At 39.1% G+C, this 25,098-nt stretch overlaps 1 protein-coding gene and 1 non-coding gene across 3 annotated transcripts in view; both read right to left on the bottom strand.

Annotated features, from left to right (window-relative positions):
• Positions 1-4,480: 4,480 nt before the first annotated feature.
• RHOBTB3 (Rho related BTB domain containing 3) overlaps positions 4,481-25,098 on the bottom strand; it is a 61,505-nt gene continuing 40,887 nt past the window's right edge. For both annotated transcript variants that reach the window (XM_039239400.1, XM_039239399.1), the window contains exons 9-12: positions 21,474-21,647; positions 18,259-18,425; positions 11,710-11,806; positions 4,481-6,692 (exon numbers count right to left, since the gene is read on the bottom strand). In XM_039239400.1, coding sequence (XP_039095331.1) covers positions 6,577-6,692; positions 11,710-11,806; positions 18,259-18,425; positions 21,474-21,647 — 554 coding nt within the window. In that variant the 3' untranslated portion in view covers positions 4,481-6,576. The remainder of the gene's footprint in view (positions 6,693-11,709; positions 11,807-18,258; positions 18,426-21,473; positions 21,648-25,098) is intronic.
• Positions 15,502-15,650, bottom strand: LOC120236550. Its single transcript, XR_005529699.1, has one exon. It is a non-coding gene; the product is annotated as a small nucleolar RNA SNORA62/SNORA6 family (small nucleolar RNA).

Raw genomic sequence — 25,098 nt, forward strand, 5'->3', positions numbered from 1 at the left:
ATGAAAGGCTTACATAATAAAGGGGGCTTGAGTCTGGTCCTGAGACAAAGGGCCTAATTTAGAGTTAAGGGCAGATATCTACCCCCACCCAATTGTTTCTGCTTGGGGCACTAGCCGCCTCCCCCCAAGGCATTTATTATCAAGTATTTGGAGTGACTTATTCTGGCCTTGAATATGCTGATTGCTCCCTGTGAAGGAACCTATTGAGGAACTCCTTCTTTTGTGATTATGGGAGCAGAGGTGTTTCCTGAAAGACCTGTTTGATCTCTGCTCACAGAGAAGTAACTTCACCCCTTTATGCTAAAAACATTGTCTGTTATACTAAAGATACCTTCCTTCCCCATAGGATAAGCATCTAAATCCCCTACCTCAATCACTATTGATAAAGGTTATGCAGGAGTCTTCTACAAATCTATGTTCTGGGAAATTCTTACATATCAAAGAAGTTTGTTATCAGAAATCATTGTCTAAGGCAAATGCCATTTCTGTGCCATCCCCTAAACATTTAATGACAAAATAAAGTTGAGCCCTAGTCAAGAGTGGAGATGCCTGCCTGGTGACCAGAAAGGCTCTCGGGAATCTCTCACTCTCTCTCTCTCTTGCCCACACCGTCCATCCTTCAGGGACCCCTGGACCCTGGCTGGAGCCGGTCTTCAACATGTGGGGTTAAGAATGTGGATATTTGGGGGGGCGGGGGGAGTCATTATTCTGTCTACCACAGAGGAAAATGAGAATGTGCATTTTCATTGCTCATATTCACATAAGTAAATACTGTAATGATGCCTAAGAAACTAATGTGAGTGATTACCTATGGGGAATGTGGGAAATAGGATAAAGGGAAAGAGATGGGAGCAAGGGCTCTTTTCCCAAAGTATATTGTTTATGTTGTTTTCAACTTTCAACCCCACAGACATGTTACCTGTTAGAAAAAGTTAACAATAAAAAAGTAAAAAGAATGAGAAACTGTTGAATAACGCTTGGCTGTTGAACTGTTCTGTTTGAACATGGGACGTCAGAGACTTAACCATGGCAACTCTGGGATCACAGAAGTTGTAAGTATTAAGAGAAAGGTGTTCTAGTGGTGATGTGGCTGCTAGAGGAAAAAAAAATAAAACAAAAGGACACTCATTCTTGGAAACAAAAATAAGAGGCATGAAGAAACAAGATAGGCATAGATGAGGGACTAAGCTCAGCCTCTAAGAACATCAAGCTCTGACACTTCAGTAGGACAACCAAGAGTTTGAGAACAGAGCTTCACCACCCAGGGAAATCACTTACATGCAGTTATAGGATCATCTGCATGCAAACATGTGCAGCACTGGGAGCAGTTTCCCCTCTTATTCACAACAGAAACCTCTCTGTCCCCCCAGCTCATCTTTCTGCTGACCTCCAAAGGTGACTCCCAGGCAGGTGTCACCAGGATCATTTTGTATATGTTCTGCATCCCTCTCAATGGTCCAGCACTTCTCACTCTTTCATTCTGTTCATCAAGTCCCCAGAGAGTCAACCACAATGGTGGTTCCAAGTCCCACACGCCAGTTAACTCTGGCTACCCCTGACACAAGACAAAGAAAGCCTCAAGTGTGAGGGTATTACTCACTTGCATTAACAAGTTCTTGATTATTGTTCCAAAAGAAGCAATCTGGCCTGTTTAGGGCTATTTATTTCACAGAGTCTATGTCAGTCCCATGCTTATTGGAGGGTTGGGAAGGTGGTCGTGAAGAATAATCAAGACATGGTCCTTGCCCTTAAATTATAGCCAGAAACCACCAATATATTAGTATCTAAAATGCAAAATGTGCCATAAAATGGGCATGAATAAAGAGCTAAGGAAAGACACATGCAGAAGCAATTCATTCTTACTCACAGGCAGAAGCAATTCTTGAGTCCTACAGAGCAAAAGAGATATGATATGTAAGTGGGGTTTTACAGGATCTGCAGGAGTCTGCAAAATGTATAGGGAATGGCAATCCAATCCAAGCCATGGGAAGAGTGAGTGGTGTGCAAGTACATAGTCGATGCGGCTGGATTCCACGTGTCCAGGCAGAATGGATGGGGCTAGTTATGAAAGGCCATGCAGGCCGTGCAGACTGTGGAAGTTCTTCTGTAGGCAGTAGGGGTCATCTGGGAGAGTGTGTTGCCAGGTCATATTTGTGGGAGGACCATAATTCCAGGGGAACTGTAGAGGCCTTTATTTGTTTAGTAGACTTTACTGGCAAGTTGGTGACTTGGGGAGGAATTGTATTACATAACGCACACTCCGTTTTCACATTATGTTGCCTCATCTTTCTTCTCTTCCTATCTGACCTCCTTGGCCATGGAAAGTTCCACACTTTTTTTTTTTTAATTGAGATATGGCTGATATGTAACATCATTATTAGTTTCAGGTATACAAATAATGATTCAATATTTGTATATACTACGAAATGATCACCACAGTAAGTCTAGTTACCATCTATCACCACACGGTCACAATATTTTTCTTGTGACTAGTTTCCATAATTTGCATTACATCCGATGATGACATGTTATAACTAGAAGTTTATACTTTTGGGCTTCCCTTTGCCCTTTTCACCCATCCCCAATCCCCAGCCTCTACCTCTGGTAAACACCAGTCTGTTATCTGTATCTATGAGCTTGGTGGCTTCTGTTGTTGTTTAAAATTCCACATATAAGTGAGTTCGCATGGTATTTATCCTTGTTTCAATTAACATAATGCCCTTAAGGACTATCCATGTTGTCACAAATGGCAAGATTTCATACTTTATGGCTGAATAATATTCCACTGTGTATATACACTACATTTTCTTTATCCATTCATTCATTGACACTTAGGTTGTTTCCATGTCTTGGCTGTTGTAAATAATGCTGTAATGAACATGGAGGTACAGATATCTTTTCAAGTTGGCATTTTCTTTCTTTTTTTTTTTTTTTTCAGATACTCAAATGTGGAATTGCAACATCATACAGTAGTTCTGTTTTTAATTTTTTCAGGAACCTCTACACTGTTTTCCACAGCAGCTGTACCAATCTACATTCCCACCAGCACTGCATGAAGGTTACCTTTTCTCCACATCCTTGCCAATATTTGTTATCTCATCTTTTTGGTAATAGTCATTCTGACAGGTGTAATGTGATACTTCAGAGTGGTTTTGATTTGCATTTCTCTGATGATGAGTGATGTTGAACATCCTATCATGTTCCTGTTGACCCTATGTCTTCTTTGGAAAAAAATCTCTATTCAGATTCTCTGCCCATTTTTCAATCACATTGTGTTATTTTGTTTTGTTGGTATTGAGACATAGGAGTTCTTTACATATTTTGGATATTAACTCATTATAAGATAAATGATTTGCAAGTATCTTCTTCCATTCAGTGGCTTGCCTTTTCATTTTGTTGGAAAGTTCCAAGTTCTTAACTCTATTTTATGCAGAATGGCTTCTTATTTCTCAAGTCTTGGCCCCAGCCAACACTCAAGCCCACCGGGCTCACTTGTGTGCTAAATAATTACCAAAGCATTCTTCTAAATAAAAGCAGTTATTTTGGTAAGAGAAATGCCAGCACCAGCTGTTAAAGGCAATATAATTTTTTTATCTCATCATGGGCATCAACAACATAAGGGAAATTATCTGTGAAACGTAATTATGCTTGAAAAACATAGGCAGTATTCCCAAATTTATTTCAGCATTTCAACATCCAAGGTAAAATAACTGCAGGACACTGTGTTAAACTTGTTTTAAAAAAAGTTTATTTGTTACAAAATGTTAAATACTAAAACTAAAAACATATAAATCCAAGTCAGGCTATATTAAAATACACACATACCCTTCTTAGCAAAATTATTAAAGATTGAGTTAAACAGATGCTTTAAATAAAATAAAGTACTCTTGAGGAAATTTTTTTTCTAATTAACTATGTCAGTGTAGTGTAATTTTTAAAATTACAATTGAAAAGTTCATTTGCCTTAGAAATTAAATTTCATCCAATTCTTCAGTTTTCTGCTACTGTCCAATATGAAGCCACCATGCTGGCTTGGACAGAGAGAATTTCAGTTACATTACTGAAACATCTATTTTATAAGCCTACTCTCTTATAATATGAACAGAGAGTAGTCAGAAGTATACAAAGGGTTATATAAGGTGGAAACCTGGCCCACAAAGAAAAGGCCTTAGTTCTACCACACAGTATCTTCTCTAATTAAAATGATTGGTAAATATGTTGAAGCAGAGATGAGCACAAAGCATACATTTGTCTAGAAATAATCTTTCAATTAAAAAAATTCAAAAACAGCATTCATTTCTCCAAGAGAGCTCATAAGTATTTTTAAATTTCTTGTTATTTTAAATTGAATTAATTCAATTTCAAAGGTTAATTCAAAGGTATTGAAAACTCTAGGTTTAAAAACTAATTTGATTACTGTTCTGACTAGCTCTGAGGAGCCATGACATCAGTGTGTTTGAGTCACTCACACAGGTGGGAAAGAACTTTCATAATAAAAACTACATGCTCAATACTCCAGAGCACCAGCTTCAATCCTAACTCCCACTCAGGTCAAACAACCTAAAAAGTATCTATGGTCTTTGTAAATGTTAGACAGTAGTTTCGAGAAATACTTTATTTTGCTTTAGAACTTAATATTTTTTCAATTTTCTAGATTAAAAGTTACTAATTTAGAATTTTAAGTGCTGTAATTCACACAGGGGTAAAACTACACTTAGGAAGAACATAAGACTATCATTGTGTTTTAAAAGACTTTAAATATGAATTTCTAGATATCTACTATAGTATTTATTCTTTACAATGCTTATCTTTGCCAAACGGGATTTGCCAATAGTTGATTAACTCAACTGATCAAAATGCAAAAAACATAAAATGCATTCCAGTAACCTTCATCAATACAATCTAATTAAAATCAGGTTTCTTAGAAGATATATATATATAGGGCATTTTTACGGTCTTACTCTAACAGTGCTGATATACATCCAAGGACTAACTGTATAGTATTATGTCTAATACTATGGTATAAAACTGTTTAATTAAACCTTTGAGTAGCTGGAAAAACTAGGTGTCCTCGAAAGTCATTAGGAATAAAAAGAAAATTATATACCAATACGGAATTACAAATGAAAATGATGTTGACAGTAAATAGTAATCTGGTATTCCATCTCTCGGCTTGTGAGCTTCTGATGTAATTATTTCTGTTGACATGTGATACAAGAGAAACTATAATCCTATCCTAGTACTAGTTTCTCTACATGTAATGAGTCTGATTTATAGCCTTTCTTTTAACTTACTAGGTTATCTTGAAGGACAAGGTTTAGGCTACTCCTCATTAAATAACCTTCGGTCCTCAGAATTCAAACAATTCAAGCTGCTGACATCCTAAGCTTAGTAAGTTATTAAAAAACTCTTGAGTCTTTGATTACAAATTCTCTAGAAAGCATCTCTTCCTATGAGCATCTTTATAAATGTGCATTAAAGCCACACCGGTCAGTCACTTTTACTCACATCCTGGTCTCAGAATGATCAAGAAAGCATTTGTTCAGCTGTTACGGAGCCAGAGCTGTGAGTGTTCCAACACGGAGACAACACAAGGCACGCCTCCCTTGCCCATGGAGGTGGCAGCAGAGGCCCTCAGTGATATAGACTTCCTCAAGGATGGGAAACCCCATGTGATCTTTTCCTTCCAGCAAGCCTCCTTCTCTTCCCTTGATGTCAATGACTCTTTTTTGCTTTCAGAGAGAATGACGTTTGAGCATGAAAATACAGTACATATCCTACCAGGAGATGCACATAATTTGGGGGCCTAGTGCAAAGTGAAAATGCAGAGCCTTTCTTTAAATATTATTAAGAATTTCAAGATGGCAATGGCAGAGCATTGAACCAAGCATGGGCCCTTGTGACTACAAAGGTTACATGGCCTTACAGCCAGCCCTGTGTAGGTTCTCCTGCCCAGTCAGAATCCAGAGAGGAGACAAGGTGGCTCAGCTGGGTTATCCACAGAAAAATAATTTTTTTTTCACGATGGTTCAAAACTTGTTAGTGATTTGAAACCACATGGCATTTCACTTTCAAAATTCCATGCAACTTTCTATTTCTTAAAATTTCAGACTGATCAGCTTTACCCTAGATTTTTCATTATTGAAATAGTCCTACTGGGTCTTTAAAATGCCCTTTATTTTAATAGAACAATTAATCAGACATGATGAAATTTTAAAATTAATCCTACATGATTTTTTTTCTTAATTTAAACATTTCTTAACTGGGAAGGGTACTAGTATCACTAAAGCAACAGGGCATCTTAAAGGGAAAAAGTAGCTGTACAACAGCTTTATAGACTAGGGTGATGATGCCTTAGTTTTAGCCTACAGTATATTTTGTTCCCTTTTAAGATCACAATAGTAGTTTTTTTTGTTGTTGTTTTGTTTTTCCAGAGAACAAACACATTGAGCTGTATGGTAATTATTTTTAACGCCCATATCGGTTTCAGTCACAGAATCTTACTGGAACACAGAGGTATCCCATTCCTCTTCATAATAATAATAATAAAAAGTGTATGTATATAAAAGCTCTGGGTTACATTACTAAGCAACGACATTTCCGGGAGTGAATATACTTCCTGTATTCCGCAAGCTGCTTCAAGTACATATTCGATGGCCATCTGTGCTTTTCAACAAAACTGCGTTCTTCCACTAAAATTTTTAGAAAAAACAATGTTAATTGCAAATACTTTATTTTGGATCAAGTTTAGATAGTAACTATTGATTCCTTATTTAATCAACGGGATCCAAGTTCTGCTATACATCCTCGGCCTTTCCCTCAATGCTTCCAAAATTGTTTAGCACAATTTTGGTTAAATCAGTCATCAGGATTTATATTATGTGATTTACAATAATATACATCTTGCCCATGGCTTCATCAAGTAGTATTTATGTTCCTTTCTTTACCCTCCCAAATAAGACTAATTTTTCTTGGAGAGGATAACAGACTTGGTTTTCATTTAGTTAGTTTTCTTTATAGCTGACTTTTCCTTCCAAACTCTTTAACATCCACTCAATTCCATTCTCCCCCAACCACAGTCACTAGATAATCTAACCACTCTGGTACCAGCTGCCGGTCCTGTGGTTGCCCTGGAGATCTCCCTTCCTCAGAGCCCTGCCCTCAGGGCTCAGAGAGCCCTCAGTGCCCTGCACCCTCTTGCCTTCTAGGCCTGCTTCATGCTTTTGCATTGGATCCCTCCACTCTTAGACTCTAGGTCCTTCATTCAGTTTATTTTCTAGTTTTAGTGAAGCACAACCTTTATTAGCTCCCTGAAAAAAGGGGTACATATGAAGTATTTTTGAAGCTTTGCTTGTGATGCAACATCTTGATCCTCTTTATCCTATTATCATACACAACTGATAATTAGGTTTGGTACAGAATTCTACGTTGAAAACTTCCCTTAGGATGTTGAAGACAGAATTCCACTGTGTTCTAGTTTCCAAAGTTATTGAAAACTCTACTACCATTAAGATTCATAGTTCTTGGTAAGTCCTCTGTGTTCTTTTAAGAGTTTTAGATTTTTCTATTTGTAGTCGGTGTTCTTGCATGTCCCAGTGATGGGCCTTGTTCACTCAAAAAACCGAGCACTCAGCAGATCCTTTCAATCCGAAGAGTTGGGTCCTTTGGTACTAGGAAAACTCCTTGAATTATTTCTTTGCTAATTTTCTCTCCAGTTTTATTCTGTATTAACTTCTATTACTCAGATACTTCGTCTCCTGGACTGACCCCAGTTTTGTTTTTTTTTAACTTCCTCTCTTGTCTCTTTAACTGTTTGTCCTGCTTTCTGGGAGATGTCCTTATCTTTATCTTTCAATTCGTATGTAGTTGTTTCAACTCCTTTATTTTTTGTTTTATTTTCCAAGAACAATTTCTTATTCCTGTATTGTTTTTTAAATTATGGTAGAACACACATAGCATAAAATTTATTATCTTAACAATTTTTAAGTATACAAATAAGCACATTCACACTGTTGTGCAACCAATCTCCAGAACTCTTTTCATCTTGCAAAACTAAAACTCTACATCCATTAAACAACTCTCCCCTACCTGTCCCCACTAGTCCCTCACAATCATCGTTCTACTTTCTGGCTCTATAAATATTGTTTTTTAAAATAACACTGTATTCTGCTTTATGGATTTATGTCTCTTATTCTTTCAAGATATTAATTTTATAATTTTTAAAGGGTTTTTTTTTTCCTATTCTTTGTTCCTCTAAATCCTTTCTCTTCTGTTTTTATTAATTTTATTTTGGTTTTGGTATCTATCTTCCATATTGGACACTGCCTAAAATACCTGCAGATCCTCGGATGTCTCCTTACATTTAAGAGTGAGATATTAGAAAGCTGTTTGGATATCTTGTGGTCATGAGAAGGACTTACTGACTGGTGGAATAACTGAGCAGATACTTGTTGGGTTCACTGAAAGAATTCCCAAATGAACGTACCTATAAATTTGTTCTCTGAGACCAGAGAAAGATGGTTCAATTTCATGCCTAGAGTATAGGAGTCAAGGTGGCAAACACCCAGCTTCCAGAAATTCTAGGAAGAGGCTGGAGGCTTACTGTACAACATGCACAATTACACATGACTCCTTAAGTTTTCAGTCTAGCTCCTTAAACCAATCTCAGCTATACCTGGAGTTTGTGATTCTATGACTTTTTTGGTTTAATTTCTCCAGGAATAAACCTCCCATTCCAGGATGATGAGGGAAAAGGAGTTGCCTGCCTGGGTGGGATGGAGTGCAGCAAAAGCTTCTTCATCAACTTTCAACTAATTCTACTGCTTTCAGCCCCAAGCCTCATTCTGCTTTCTGAAATACCTGGTCCCTGAGATTTCTAAGGCTTCTTGATATTCTGCTGGGTGAACCAGCTTGTTTCTCATAGTATTCCCATCCGTGGGTACTTAGATTTCCTTCTGCTAAGTCAGTTCCCACTTCTCCATCTACTGTTTGACCTTATATATCATAATTCAGATTAATGAGGACCTGATCCAGGCTGCAGGACCTGGATATAAAGAAACAGTCTAGCAGCTCAAGGAAGTTAGTTGTAGTTTCATTACGAAGAAAAGAAGACCTGAGACTACTCCCTCAGTTACAATTTAAAAAAACAGAGAGAAAAATTATCACAGGTGAGCTCTGGCAGCCAACAAAAACTAAAATAAGACCAAAAAACTTCGTAATATATAATATGTAACATAATATTGGGCTAAATTAAACTGTGGGAATAATGAATCCATAAATGTCAAGGGTAACTCATATTCTTGTGTATTGCTATTTGTTTTCAAAAGAGTCCAGCATATAAAATGTATCTAAAATTTAAAGCTATTTGACTAAGTTTTGTTGCATCAATGCCAGCATTAACATAACATCTTGTCTACTCTTACTTTTCAATTTCTAAACAACCCCAAAGAAGAATTCTTACTCAAGAGAAAAGAGTTCACATAATTCCAATAATAATTTGATACTTTTCTGAAACCAGAAATGGGAAATTATTTAAGGGACCTGTAAATTGATGGTGACAAGAACCCTTCCAACTTCAAGTGACCCTGTGAAAGAGTTGAAGTATAAGGCAACAAGGAGGAGGAGAGGTGACTAGGATACTCTGGAGGGGACATGCTCCTTTAAAAGGGCAGCTACTTGCTCAGTTCCAGGTTGTGGCCATGTGGGAAGAGGGGTCCAGAGTAACCAGATCTTCCAACTTTTCAAAGAAGCCAGAAGTGTGTCATGTTACAATTTTTACATGGTGACCACTAAAAAAAAGTAACCCAAATAAAACCGCTGACAAACTATATTCAGCTGCATTCAACCCACAGATTTCTAGTTTGTGACTACTAAGTTAGACTAGCAAATTCTCCCTTATCCACCAGAGGCTTTGTTCACTGCCTACAAGGACACACCACAGCAGGTCCTGAACATAAACAGGTATCAGTGAATCAGAACACTCCTGATACCTTTTTAACTCCCATTCAAGGATTCTAAGACCATCACTGACACAGCCTCATCTTCTCACCCTGCCTTCTCAAAGGACACACTGGAGTCCTGCTTCTCACTCTGCCAGGCAGTCATAACATAATTCACAGTCAACTGTATAATAAAATAAGATAAAAATGTATAACCCAACAGATTTATGGAGCATCTTTCTCCTAAGGATGTTAATAGTACTCCATGTGTGGCACATTTCTATACAAGACAGTAAGTGGAAAATAATCTTATTCTTTTACAAATGAAGGGGACCTAAGGCAGCATGATGAAAGTGGCTCTAAAATCACAATATTCGTTCCTTTCACTTTGAATGGACTTCTTACAGAATAACTGTATAAGAATGTCTCTGCTAACACCAAGAAGCATGCCTTATCTTTATGAATGGAATGGTTTATTTCTTTCTTGCACAAAGTATACGGTTAGTAAATATGTATATTCGACTTCAATTTATTATGTTGCTCTACTGCACTAATAGCTAAATTCTATGTAAGGCTCCCAGTAGGCATACAATGTTTTTGACTAACTGAATCTATCTGCCAAAAACAGACTCTGTGTTTCCCGGTTTTCTAAACTGTGCAAGAAGCTGAAAGAAACCAGGGATTTTCAAATCTGTTAGCAGCAGATTATCTTTTAGAAGTAAAATTTTATGGAAAACTCTAAGATATAAAAGCAGGGGCATCCATGAAGTACAAATTTCAGCCTGCTCTTCTTTCCTTCTTCCCTCAGCTACTCCCTGGTTTCTGCCCCCACCTCAGAAAACCTTCAGGCATCTATCTCCAAGGACGTGTCCCTGTTTAGAGTTTGAAACTACTTAACTAGGTGATCTTTAATTTCCTTTGCCTTTTAACTTGATTACTCCTTGAGCCTATTCTAGGTAACATGAGGAAAGCACTGTATCTAAACTGTTACTCTGATGACTATTTTGTTCTCATTTTCTTTTTTCTTATGCGGCACTCAGAAGCTCACACTTTGATTGGTTTTTAATGTTTATAATTTACCTTACAGATCACATTATATATACTCTCTGTCGGGAAGTTTTGCAACATTCATCAATAAAAAACCTGTTATTCCCAAGTAATTTAATGGATTCCTATACATACTTAAATAGATACAGATATCAGAACAATAGAACTGATATAAACACTAAATGATAGTTTCAATTCTTTCACAAAAAAAGCCTTTTGAAATCTGTACTATTTAAATTTTGCTCCTGACTTAGGTGATTAAAACCAAGATCTCATTTAATCACAATCAAATGCCACCTGAGGTCACCTTATCTCTCTACTTCAGAAAAAAAAGGTGCATTTAAAAATGGATGGAAGCTATAAAACAATCATTAGAAAACTTCTTGTGTGACATAGGTCAAGCTACTTGTATAGCCAGCTGATTCTAAGGTAGAGAGTCCTCAATTACCACACTGAGTATTTTTTTTGTAAGTGCTTCACACTCTGTGCAGAGCCCAATATGGGGCTAGAACTCACCATCCTGTGACAAGACCTAAGCTGAGTTCAAGAGTCAGATGCTTTACCAACTGAGCCAGCCACCCAGGAGCCCCTGCACTATTTAAAGAAATGTATGACGCTTTTTTATTTTTACTTTTTTTTAAACAACTACTATCCTACAAATTATGTCTCAAATGTAAGAACCAAGAACTCAATTTTCTTCTCCAAATGGTAACTGCCAACCTACCTGAAAGATCCTGAAACTCAGGCTTTTGGCTGAAGATGAGGTAGTTCGTGGCGATGAAATGGAGCAGCCAGGTTGAGAGGCACTCGGAGTGGTGAAACTGCAAGAAAAATGAAGCGTGAGACCGTGCAGGGCACGACAGCCATCTACAGGGGGACCAGGCTGGGAGCGCAGTCTGCGACAAGAGCCTCACTGTGCGCTCACTGTGGCCGTGTTTCGGGCTGCTCTGAGAGCAGAAAGGAAGGGGGGAATGACCAACATGTAATCATAAGATTACAGCCGTGAAGAAACCAAATCAAATGGACAACAAGCTCCTGCTGCTGGAGCGGCTAAATGCCTGAAGCAGAGGCACCCACAGCAGGGGTTAACAAGACTAGCTAAGGCTCTGGGGGATTTGGTTTAAGCTTTTAATCTAAGATCCCAGCCTTCACCAACTGCACTTCTGTCTGGGTTACAGAGACAAGATTATGGTTAACAAAGGTACACACTTGGCCAAATCTGTACACGTTCACCTGAGGAGCAAACCTAGAAAACACCGTGGAGGAAACGTCATCAACCTAAGGGTATGGGTCTCAATGTATACATATTTCTCTGAGAAGGTTATGTCTGAACAGTTGGTTTTAACTAGGATGTTCTGTGACAGTGAACAGCATTTCCAGCACATTTCTCATTCTGAGTTTCAATAGCTAATGGAAGGGAAACTTGAAGCACCATGGCCATGACATCTTAACCTTGGTGCCAGTCCACTGAGATCCCTCTAACCACTCAATTCAGATTACAGTAACTTTGTGGCAGGCAGCTTCGATACAGGAGTGTAGTTCTGTTTGTTATTACTGCGGTAAAATAGATGTAACATAAAATTTGCCATTTAACCTTTTTTAAGGTCATCAGTGGCATTAAGTACATTCATGTTATTATGCAACCATCACCACTATTTCCAGAACGTTTTTATCATCCCAAACTCTGTAGTCAGTAAATAATAACTCCTCTTTTACCCCTTCCCCTAAGCCCTGGTAACCACTATTCTTTTTTTTTTTTTTTTTTAAATATTTTTTATTTTATTTCTAGGAGACAGAGAGAGACAGCGTGAGCAGGGGAGGGTCAGAGAGAGAGGGAGTCACAGACTCTGAAATAGGCTCCAGGCTCTGAGCTGGCAGTCAGCACAGAGCCCGACACGGGGCTCGAACCCACGAACTGCGAGATCATGACCTAAGCGAAAGTCGGATGCTTAACCGACTAAGCCACCCAGGCGCCCCAGGTAACCACTATTCTATTTTCTATGATTTTGTCTATTCCAGGTAACTCATAAACACTGAATTATACAGTAGTTATGCTATCTCTCTTTATTTTACTTAGTATAATGTTCTCAAGTTTCATCTATGTTGCAGCATGTATTAAAATTCATTTTCCTTTTTTCGTAATGTTTCTGACAGAGAGAGAGAGAGAGAGGCAGTGCAAGCAGGAGAGGGTCAGAGAGAGAGGGAGACAAAGAATCTGAAGCAGGCTCCAGGCTCCGAGCTAGCTGTCAGCACAGAGCCCGATGTGGGGCTCGAACCGACGAACTGGGAGATCATGGTCTGAGCCGAAGTCGGAGCCTTAACTGACTGAGCCATCCGGGCGCCCCTCATTTTCCTTTTAAAGCTGAGTAATATTCCACTGTATGTACACACCACATTTTATTTATTCATTCATCTATTGATGGACATTTAGGTTGTTCCCACCTTTATGCTAAATACAGCTCTTTTAAGAAATTCAAAAATATAGGCAAGAAGTAATGAGAAATTGAAGAAAAATTTATAATCTTAAATCTTAAGGAAGGAACTCAAGTATTGCTCTTCTAAAAAGTTATAATGTGGGAATATTTTCACATACAAATTCACAGGTCCCTCTGATTTCCATTATACAAAATCACAATTTCTGACACTTTTCATAAGACATTTTAATTCAGCTAATCCCAGGTCACATTTTAACAATTTTAATTCACCTTATCTTTTAGCTGACAAATGTGAGTGATCTTAGAGATGGAATAAGAATGTGCAGCTATTTTTTTTTTTTTTATTTTTAACAGAAGCCAGCAGCGCTATCAGAGGATTAACCCAAAGCAGATAACCTAGAAACAACCTAAGTTCAGAACATCACCTAAGGGCTGTGACTTTAAATAGAAGGAAGATCATTGAAATGAATAGCTGGCTACAAAAACATGGTTATAATGCAAAATTTTATTTTTGACCAAGATTTGAGATGTCACAATTACAGGCTCTTAGCAAGAGACTGAATGCATTTTACTGTAAGAACTACTTTTTTGGAAGAATATGTACTAACCTGAGAAAGCAGGCTTAAACTGAAATAAATAACAGAACAAAAATACTATAAACCAAATGCTATAGCATTTAATAGTTCTGTGAAGAATAATAATGGTGGAGAAAACACCCAGAAACTCACAAGGAAAAGGCCAGAAACCAAACTGGTGGCCTGAAGCAGTCAAATATTAACACATAAATCATAAGTAAGATACTGACTTTAAAACTTTAATATTAGAGTTAACAGGACTTCATAGGAATCATCAACATTTGGCCAGATAGGATTTAAAAGGGAGTAGAGATAAGGAGATCTTTACCTCACATGAGAGAAATTAATCTAATTAAGGGAAAGAAGCTTCTCTTAGATGTTAAAGAGTTAAACTTGATGGACAAATCTGAACCTGAAGGTGGAATTACTGTGATGAACTGAGAAAGGTTAGAGGGCCAAAGTCATAGAACACCAAACTGCTCCACCCCATGGAAGGTATGAAGGATGCTTTCTTGATAAACAGTACAAAACTAGCAGAGATGACAACAGAGTATTCAGAAACTGATTATTCAGAAATCTACTCAAAGTCTAAGTCTATTAAAAGTTTTAGGGCGCCTGGGTGGCTCCGTCGGTTAAGCCTCCGACTTCGGCTCAGGTCATGATCTCACAGTTTGTGGGTTTGAGCCCCACGTTGGGCTCTGTGCTGACTGCCAGCTCAGAGCCTGGAGCCTGTTTCAGATTCTATATCTCCCTCTCTCTCTGACCCTCCCCTGCTCACGCTGTCTCTCTCTCTCTCTCTCAGAAATAAATAAAACATTAAAAAAAAGACAGTTTCTCCTTCTATTAGTCGGAGAAACAATGAAGGAAAGGTTGAATTACGACCAACAGTATGAACTGGTTGGTAAACTAAAGCCTCAAACTAGGAACTTCAAAAGAGAACTGAGGAAGCGAATTATCCTATTACCTTGGATTTGTAAATCGCCAAATTAGGAACCACTAAGAACAGAATAAAGGAAGACTGGTAAATGGGGACTTAATCCTAGAAAATAGAATAGTCTTCAGAAACAATGAATAGAATTTAAAAAGAGCTGATATCTTACACTTTTAAAATTGAAGATAAATAAATAACGATAATTGCATAATCAGGAAGCACAGAGTCAGGGAGAATTTCTGACAAGGCAATCATCAGTGACACTGGTGAGGAAACATGCATACGTGCATGTGTGCAGGAGGCACCTAAAAATCCATGGGACCACACAAGAAGTTGTCTGAACTGACAGGGTACTACAGGAATAAGGAAAGAGAAGCTTGTGAGACAAGTCTGACAGACTTGTTAGAATAGTATGAAAATAACACATCAGAAATGAACTGAGGTTGTGGAAGGAAATATTAGAAAGAATAAAAAATAGTTTTTAAACTAAATTTAGAAGGTATTTATCCCAAACTCAATGTAAAGATTATTACAAAGAGAGATCAAGGTTAATATTTTTTTGTTTTGTTTTGTTTTCTTTTAACTAGAATTACTACCAAATTCTACTCATTGGGCTAGAGACCCTTGTGGTGTCGGCAAAAGACTTGCGCCTCATATAGCACACTGCACTTGTAAGTCCATTGGCCAGCCAGCGGCTCAGCTTTGAGCTCTAACCATGTGCAAACGGTTACTCAGTTTTTCTAATTTGTTTTTATTTTTAAAATTAAATACGTAAGATGTTTATAAAAGAAAGAAACTCCAAAATAGTTAAGGAGAAAGTAAGAAAAGACCAGATGCTTTAAATGAATTCCCTTCTACACCCAGAAATATACACATTGCTTAATGAATTTGTCTCAACCTGGGGGCAGGCTTTTAATTGTCAAGAGTCTGTCCTTGGCCCCATTATGTGGCTCTGTTTTAGCAACCTGAAAACAAAGTTGTTACATTTTTCTAATTTTGGATGTCAAAACTGATCAGGATAGCCAATGTGTTGTATGCCAAATAATATTTTACAAAGTCCGGACAGTCTCCAATGATGGATCAAATATATTCCTGTAAAAAAGACCAGAAGGTTCAGCTTACTGCAAGTTCAATATACACCATTATATTCCATGACTGCTGTCAGCCCTGAAAATGTCATAGGGCTGGGGATGGAATGGTAGAATAACCAAGGATAGGTTGACACATCTGGATACATTTCTTGCTCCAAGGAATAAAAGGGTGGGAATGAGGAAATAGCAGATTTCTGGCTGGAACAACATCTCCAAGTTCCAGAAGGAGAGTTCCAGAGCCAGACCAAGTTTATTTATAGATGTGGCCCAGTCCTTTGTCAGATTCATATTCTAGGATCTTTTGCCGGGAGCCACACCGGCCTCTCTGGAGGGCAGTCACAGCAAGGAAATGACAATGTTTGCACAGCTCCTGCCATGAGAAACGAAAACTGGTATCTCTTTCTGCTACTACTGGCTCATGTTGGAAATGAGCCTGCTGGTACTGACCAGGCCTCACAATATTCTATATCAGACCCATATTCTGAACACAGATACCTCATAAGGAAAAGCATATTCCTACCTTTACAAAAGAGATTTTAGATGAAAGCTCTGTGGATGATTGTCAAAAGGCTCTTCCTATGGACCTTGCAGATCCAAGACTGAGATAATAAATGGGGGTTAAGGGGCGCCTGGGCGGCTTAGTCGGTTAAACGTCCGACTATCGCTTGAGTCATGATCTCACGGTTCGTGGGTTCGAGCCCTGCGTCGGGCTCTGTGCTGACTGCCAGCTCAGAGCCTGGAGCCTGTTTCAGTCTGTGACTCCCTCTCTCTCTGACCCTCCTCTGCTCACGCTGTCTCTCTCTCTCTCCTGAAAATAAATAAAACATTAAAAAAAAAAAAAATGGGGGTTAAGAACACAAGAGTTACAATTGAGCCTGGCCCCGAGACAAAGAGCCTAATTTAAAGTTAAGGTACAGATGAGGGCAGAACATAAGTCATTACATGTATTTTTGCTAACTGGTGAAGCATAGCAGTCCCTTCCTCAAGGCCTACATCCCACAAACCCCCTCCCTTACACCGGCAGCTGGGATGAGGATAGATAAGAGTAGGTAAAACATAAACCCAGATGCAAAGACTGACACATTTACGGCCCCGATTGTGCTTGTACATTCAGCATCAAGGAGAAGGTTTGCTCAAGCAACTTAGGAACAAGCCTAATATACATTCTTCCTCTTGTGATTAAAAAATGTCTAGAGGCCTATCCATGCAAAGTAAGATAAGTTTGTTAGTATCTTAATCTGGGGGACTGACGTCAAGAATATGGGGAGGTTCTGCAAGAATACTTTTGTAAAGCCTGTTTCTGTACACCTTCCGTTGATCAAAGCATATTATTACAAATAATTAGCCCCTGTAAAAATTCTGTCTTCTGATGTCATGTTATTGTTGAACCTTAAAATAAAGACACCAAAACCGACAGGACAGAGATGCCTGCCTGGTGACCACAAAGAATCTCGGGGCTCTCTCACTCTCTCTCTCACCGACACCGTCCATCCTTCAGGGACCCCTGGACCTGCCAGAGCCAGCCTCCAACAATCTTTGTACCTGCAGTTACTCATAATTAGCTTAACTGTATAAATGCTGTTCCCTAGAATGTGCAGGAATACAATCCTTAAAAATAAAATGGCTCGAAGCTTGGAAGAAGCCAGAAAGTACAGTGTGCTGCAGTGACTATCAACTCAAATGTTTTTACTGAATATATTCAATGATACCACGAGACAGATCAATAAAAGGCATTTGAAAGGATTTATGAAGTACATCCATACCTCCTACAAACAACTGGGAACTTCAAAACATGTCCATGAAGTAGAAAAATGGGTGAATGAACAAATAAATGAATTTAGCCTAACCATCTCTATCAGTGTGTACAGACCAATTATATCATTTTTCTTTCATGAACCCTAAGATGTGATTGGGGGAAATTCAAAGTAATCTATTTCCTATAATGCTTATATGGCATAGTAAAGCAACATACTCAAATGACTCTAATACAGGCCGTCATTAGTTGAAACATTTCCTATCAGCAAATTCAACCTCCTCAGAAAAGGACCGTGTAAAAATCATATTCTTCAAAATTGTCTAGCCACAGAAATTGCCATGAGAGCACTTTACCCTCATTTCGCCAAACTTCCAAACTAAGACAAACACTAATAAGTCTCTTGATAAACAGAAAAAAAATTTTAAAGTAGAATTTTTAGAAGATTTTTTTTAAAATTAAACAACCAGATGCATAGGGCCAATTACCTTGGCTTTTTTTAGCAGGTCAACTATATCCAGGTTCATTGAGGCCAGTTCCCTGCTCGGCATGCTCTGCAGCTGTGTGATGATGAACAGCTCGCAGATGTGCTGCAGTCTGGACACCTGATACATCTCAGCACAGATCAGGAGACACATAGCCTGAAAAATGCCAGCTGATGATGGAGGAGAAAGAAGAGAAAATGGACAATGAAGCCATTTCTTTTATGACCTGAAACAAAATAACAAAAGGCAAAACACCACCACCAACAAAAAAATGCTGACTGTATCATCCAAGGTATAATAGAATGCACAGAAAAAGCCGTGAGGAAGTGAGTCAGCATTATACACTATTATGCCATTTTAGTTATCTTTTTTAAGATTTTAAGTAATCTCTATGCTCAACACTGGGCTTGAACTCACAACGCTGAGATCAAGAGTCACACGCTCCACTCACAGAGCCAGCCATGCACCCCTATTAGGTCATTTAAAAAAAAAATTAATTTAAGGGGTGCCTGGGTGGCTTAGTCGGTTAAGCGTCCAACTTTCGCTTAGGTCGCGATCTCGCGGTTTGTGGGTTCGAGCCCCGCGTTGGGTTCTGTGCTGACTGCCAGCTCAGAGCCTGGAGCCTGTTTCAGTCTGTGACTCCCTCTCTCTCTGACCCTCCCCTGCTCGCGCTGTCTCTCTCTCTCTCTCTCTCTCCTAGAAATAAATAAAACATTTAAAAAAAATTAATTTAAGCCTTCACACTCCAAAGTGAATCTTTTCAATAATTTTTTTAAGTTTATGTATTTATTTTGAGAGAGAGAGCACCAGCAGGAGAAGGGCAGAAAGAGAGGGAGCGAGAGAATCGCAAGCAGGCTTCGCAATGTCAGCACAGAGGCCCCACAGGGCTCCATCTCCAGAACTATGAGATCACGCTCTAAGCCGGAATCAAGAGTTAGGTGTTAAACTGACTGAGCCATCCAGGCGCCCCCACTGTTTTCTGGTTTTGCTTGTTCTCTTAATTCTTCAGACTAGGAGAATCTACAATTGCCCTTAATAATCAATTCTAAGGCTACTGTGTAATTCTTTCAGCTAGCTAAACTAAACCCTTACACATTTTTCTTCTTCCGGCTTTAGTCCCAGGTTTGTTTGTTTTTACTGTGGCAAAACACACAGATCATAACATTTATCATCAACCATTTTAAAGTGTACAGTTCAGTGGCATTAAAGTACATTCACATTGTTATGTAACCACCATCATCGTCCTTCTCCAGAAGGTTTTTCTTCTTCCCAAATTGAAACTCTACACCCATTAAGCAGTAACTCCCATTTCCCCCTTCCCTTGGCCCCTGGTAATCACTCAGGTTCTTTATGCTTTTTTTTTTAAAAAGTAATTATTTATTTATTACTTTTTAAAAAAATGTTTATTTTTGAGAGAGACAGAGTATGAGCAGGAGAAGGGCAGAGAGAAAGAGGGAGACAGAACCCAAGCAGGCTCTGAGCTATCAGCACAGAGCCCAATACGGGCTCGAACTCATGAGTTAGCACTTAACCAACTGAACCACCCAGATGCCACTTTTTTTTTTTTAAACTCTTCCTTCTAAGTGATTTTTCCGGTAATTCTCTTTCTAACCCCTCCTTAAATTCCTTGCATTGTTTTGTAGCTAGGAACCAAGAAAACTGCATGATCAATACTTAACATAATGATTAGATTACCTTTCTTTCCCAGTGCAAACATTTTAGTATCTGATCTACGTTTTGATTATTCATTTTGACTCACTTTCTCCCCATACCTTTTACCAATTTTTAAAGTGCTCTGTCCAATAGTTAATAGTGTTTCTCTGAGCATTTTTTGTAATTAGCAAGAGAAAACCTATAATTTGAATCTTCAATTACTCTAGTGGGAGGATGACTGAGAAATTAAATTGTCTTATTTTAAATCTGGGTCCAAATTTTTATTTAATATACAAATTTGGCAGTTTTAAAATAATAAAATAAACAATAGCACACATTCTGATGAGAACTGATGCTTTCACTTTTATTAAGCAAAAAGGATAAGCCAGTCTTTAACACTCACAGTAGCAACTGTAACTGGCTCCACAGTACTGTATATAGCTTGCTGCAAGACCAAAATTAATTCAGTTAAAAAAAGGAATTTCTTTTTTTGATCTTCTAAAACCTTTCACTAGAGGGCTCATGACTTGTTTAAAACAAGAGATTTTAATGACAAACTTGGAAATCTTCCAAATCTAAAAATGAAAGCAATAAATCTGAAGAGAGGGATGGTCTGAAATGTGTGTTTTCTTTTTATCTTTGCTAGAGTGCCTGGCCAGGTTCTATAATCAAGGTCATGGGATCCTGAATGAAGTAAACCACGGGAGATTTACTCTGGTCCTGTTTGTGGTGGGAGCCATCTGGTGGCCAGAGGATGAAGACTAATTAAAGGGGCTTCCACACCTGCATTCCCAGGCTCTAGGCCTTTTGAAAGGATTTTGCAATTTCTCTAAGGCCCCCAACCCCTACCCTCCCAACATCCCCCACACACACTGCCACCACAGCTGGAAAAAACCTGCAAGATATGTTCCAGCTTGTAGCTGCCAAAGATGATTAGTTCTTAGTCAGAGATAGTCTTAAGTCAGTGAATAGGGAAATAAATCCTATAGTCCACCAGGTATCCTAAACTTCTTAGATAAAGCTTTTGGAGAAGTTAGCTTAAAGAGATTATGACTTTAAGAGAAGTCAAAATAAGGCCTTAAAAAACGCTACATTCTCTGAGCCACAGAGATGACTAATGGGGGGAGGTGTCTCAGAATATCCAAAGTCCTTAAAAGTACCTCAATCAGAAGTTAGAGCCATAAAAGCAACTACCTAACCTTCTTCTCTTTATGGAAGGATAGTCCTTCAAGAAGGTCTCTGTCCCAATCTATAGAATTATAGTAGTCACTGGGGACCATCAGTCACCTCCATTTCTAGGGTGCCCACAGAATCGCCACACTATTGGTGTCGGCTGGGACTCACGCCTGAGTCTGAAAGCCTGAAAGAGGTACCCAACCACTGTTCCTCCACTTGAACTGACTGAAAATTCATTGTTATCCCAATACCACCTCCACCTGATTAGCACATTCCATGATGTCAACTGTGATAAGTCTTACGCAAAAACAAATTTCACAGAAAGTAATTTATCAAGTGATAAGGAAACAAGGAATCAGGAGATACTCCCCAATATTTATGCTGCTCACCTGGGCAACAGGAGTCTGTGTATAGATATTCTAAGAATGACAAGAAAGTCTCTTTGGAAACACCATAAACTGGAATCAGAACACTCTTTGCTTCCATGTAATTCCCATTAAACATGGCTGCCATCACTTCACAACGGGCCACCAGGATGGCCCTGTGCGCTGGCACTGTTGTACCTGCAAGGTTCAAAAGGGAAACAAAGGTAAGTTACATAAACATGCAGAGTTGTTATTCTAGCAATTTCCCTTTAGTTAGAGTGGCTTTGTGTGATGCACAGCTAAGCTGATGTCAGAAAGCAAATTTTGGAGAGATGATCAACATTAATCAGAAGCTTTTTAGTTTTTAATTGAAAAACAAAGAGTTCAAAAGTTGACTTTGAAACCAACAATTAGAAGACAGGAAATTAAGACTGGCAATTAATTGCTACTTAGTTCATATTTTCTGAAGACAGAAACATTGAAATGAAATATTTTGCTTCCTATTTTTATAATGAAGCATGTATCCTTTACAACTGGCTTGAAATTCCATCACCCATTTATACCTATGTGCCTCCCAAGAAAACACTGCCATTACCCTTCTTGGACACACCTGGCCAGGCTTCCCCTTACCAGAAACAAGAGCCTGTAGAAAGTGAACTATCCCTCAGCCTAAGCAGTCCATGTGTCACAGCAAGTATGGTAAAGGGATCTTTTGTGGAGTCATTTCAGACCTTATGGAAGAGTTGGACAGGGATGACCTAGACCCCAGGTGTCTCTCCAGTGTACCACCTCCTCAGGGAACATTGCTACTTCTGGGAGAGCCCAGAGCTCCTTGAACTTTTAAAGGCCCCTCAGCCCATACCGTTCACTGAAGCTCAGCAGACTAACCTGGCTGTCTAGTGAACGCCTGCTAATGTCTGCAGCTACTGTGCCATGGCACCAAGGCTGCACCAGGTGGCACGTGGGTGGAGAAGCAACCACCACTCCCACCACCTTAAGAACCCACGAATCCACGGCAGACCTCAGTTCAGTCTAGATCAGTTTCACACACCATTTTCGAGCACCCGCCACATGCCAATCAGTGTGTTAAGTATTAAAGATACAAAGATGAGAAAGACAAACCCACCCTGCTTTGGGGCAGTCAAGGGTTTAGTTTGGTGCAAGACACCACAGCCGGTGTGAATGACAAAGCTTTCCAAAAAGTAACACTATGCGCCAAACCACTCGTTCTGCCCAAGAGTCTTCACCTATCCATCCTTAAAATCTCCTACCTCTCCAGAGCATATATTCGTCTCTAAAATATTTACAATGATTGGATTCTTCAGCCTCTCTAAGTCCAAACAAGACACTTTCCGGTTCAGAAAAGAAGGAAAGAGTTCCACCTAAGTCCAGTGACTTTCTCCAAAGCCAGTAATCCCTTACAATTCACAAGCAATGCCCAACACTGCCAGTTCTGAGTTCAGCGCTTGGAGCTATGATTTGCACAAATGCACCTCCCACAGGAGCAGGGAGAAGAGGCTACATACAGTGAGCACTGCTACTGGGTCATCACGCACCTGCTAGCGGGCATCATCCCCTCTTCGTTCTTTCCATTCCCTGCCCTTTTACCATTAGGCGGCCTGCCCTCAATGGAACAGTGTCCACTGATGGGGATGACCGGTTTCCATGATGAAGCATGCTGAGCAGCTCTGTGCACAGCAATTGACAAAGAATTAAAACAGGTCATGCAATTGGACTTAGAATTCTAAGGTTTTGAAATCTCAAAGTAGGGTACTATTAAAGAAAAAGAAAAGGCTGGGGCGCCTGGGTGGCTTAGTCGGTTAAGCGTCCAACTTTCGCTTGGGTCATGATCTCGCGGTTCGTGGGTTCGAGCCCCGCGTCGGGCTCTGTGCTGACTGCCAGCTCAGAGCCTGGAGCCTGTTTCAGTCTGTGACTCCCTCTCTCTCTGACCCTCCCCTGCTCACGTTGGCTCTCTCTCTCTCCTAGAAATAAATAAAACATTTAAAAAAATTAAAAAAAAAAAAGAAAGAAAAGGAAAATTAGAAGCATTGTTTAATTTTATAGCCTGTTATTTGGGTTGAGAGGAGGGATTTAAGATTGACCCAAAATGCCAAACGGACAGGAGAAAGAATGGGGGAAGAATCTGACATGTAACCTTGGAATTTTAACAAAAAATTTCCATTGACAATATAGTTACAAGAGAGTTACAAAACCAGCAACAAAACACACATTAAGACATTTTCAGCCCATTTCAAGCTTGGAATTTGGTTTGGACAACTGCTATACCTTCAGTTAGGAAAACCACAATTTCTGTTTCTCACCTTTTCAAACTACTGTTTGGTATTATAAATTGTTCTATTGTGAAACTGTAACACAACACCGCAGTACAGTCACATTTTTCAACACAGTATATAAACTGTATAAATATAGAAACACTGTATAAAATATGCTGAATGAACACAATCCAGTTCTATTATACCAAACAGCAATAAGATAAAGCTGAAGAATTAAAGGAGAAAAAAAAAAAGCATCAATTTTCTAGTTAAAAGATAAACATGTTCTTTGAAAATGTCAAGGCCTAAACTATTCCTTTTGTAGTAGTTAGTTTTGGTTACAGTTTTAGAAACTTAAAATAATTGTTTTAATGTTTATTTTTGAGAGAGAGAGAAAGACACACTGTAAGTGGGGGAGGGACAGAGAGAGAGGGAGACACAGAATCTGAAGCAGGCTCCAGGCTCTCAGCTGTCAGCACAGAGCCCCCTGCGAGGCCTGAACTCACAAACTGTGAGATCATGACCTTAGCAGAAGCAGAATGCTCAATCAACTGAGCCACCCAGGTGCCTTGAAACTTTTTAAAAGAAAGAATGTTTAAGAGTGATATAAAATTTAAAAGCCCAAGTTTTCTAATAACATAGATTATCAAAGATCTTTGTTTTTATTACATATTAGAGTAAAATCCTACATTTGTCATGCCTTCTTCATATCATTTCTTCACTATTTCAAATTACATATGAAGTAATTATCTTCATATATTACTTTCCAAGTTTCAAAAATGAAATTTTTAGAATGTTTTTGTTTTACTCTGAAAACAGGAAACTTGTCTAAGACAAGAGAGATTTAGAATATGTACCATCAGGCCTTTCAATATACCTTTATAGTAATGTACCATCTCAATTCTCATGACCACTCTACCAGGTAGAAGTGAGTATCCCCTTTTTACAGGCAAGGGAACAAGGGAGCAGATCTAAAGTAAGGCAGCCACACCAGTATGACAAATATGCACCTGCGCAAGATCCCAGCCAGGTCTTTCTAGTCTTGGCCACTACCACCTCCATAAGCTTAACACAAAAAATGACCTTTTAGAACCTTACGGTTCACCTTCATCACTCTAGAAATGAGACTTGAGAACACAAGCCACATTACGTGACTGGCCTAAGGACACATGCTCCTGGGAATGCAGAGCCAAGGCTAAAGCTCGAGTTGCAGACCTCAGGCTCAGCCTTCCTCCTGAGGGGACAACACTGTTCCCTTCTGCACACTAGAGCTCCCCTCCCCAAACTCTTCAGAAGGTAAGCTCGCTTCTCCTCCTGCAGGTGGCCAGATGACCGAGAAGCCCTTGCTAGACCCTGCTTCCACCCATGCCTGCTTG

The sequence above is a fragment of the Hyaena hyaena genome, unplaced genomic scaffold, assembly GCF_003009895.1.
Source record: "Hyaena hyaena isolate Hyena2069 unplaced genomic scaffold, ASM300989v1 scaffold_156, whole genome shotgun sequence".
NCBI classification, from domain to species: Eukaryota; Metazoa; Chordata; class Mammalia; order Carnivora; family Hyaenidae; genus Hyaena; species Hyaena hyaena.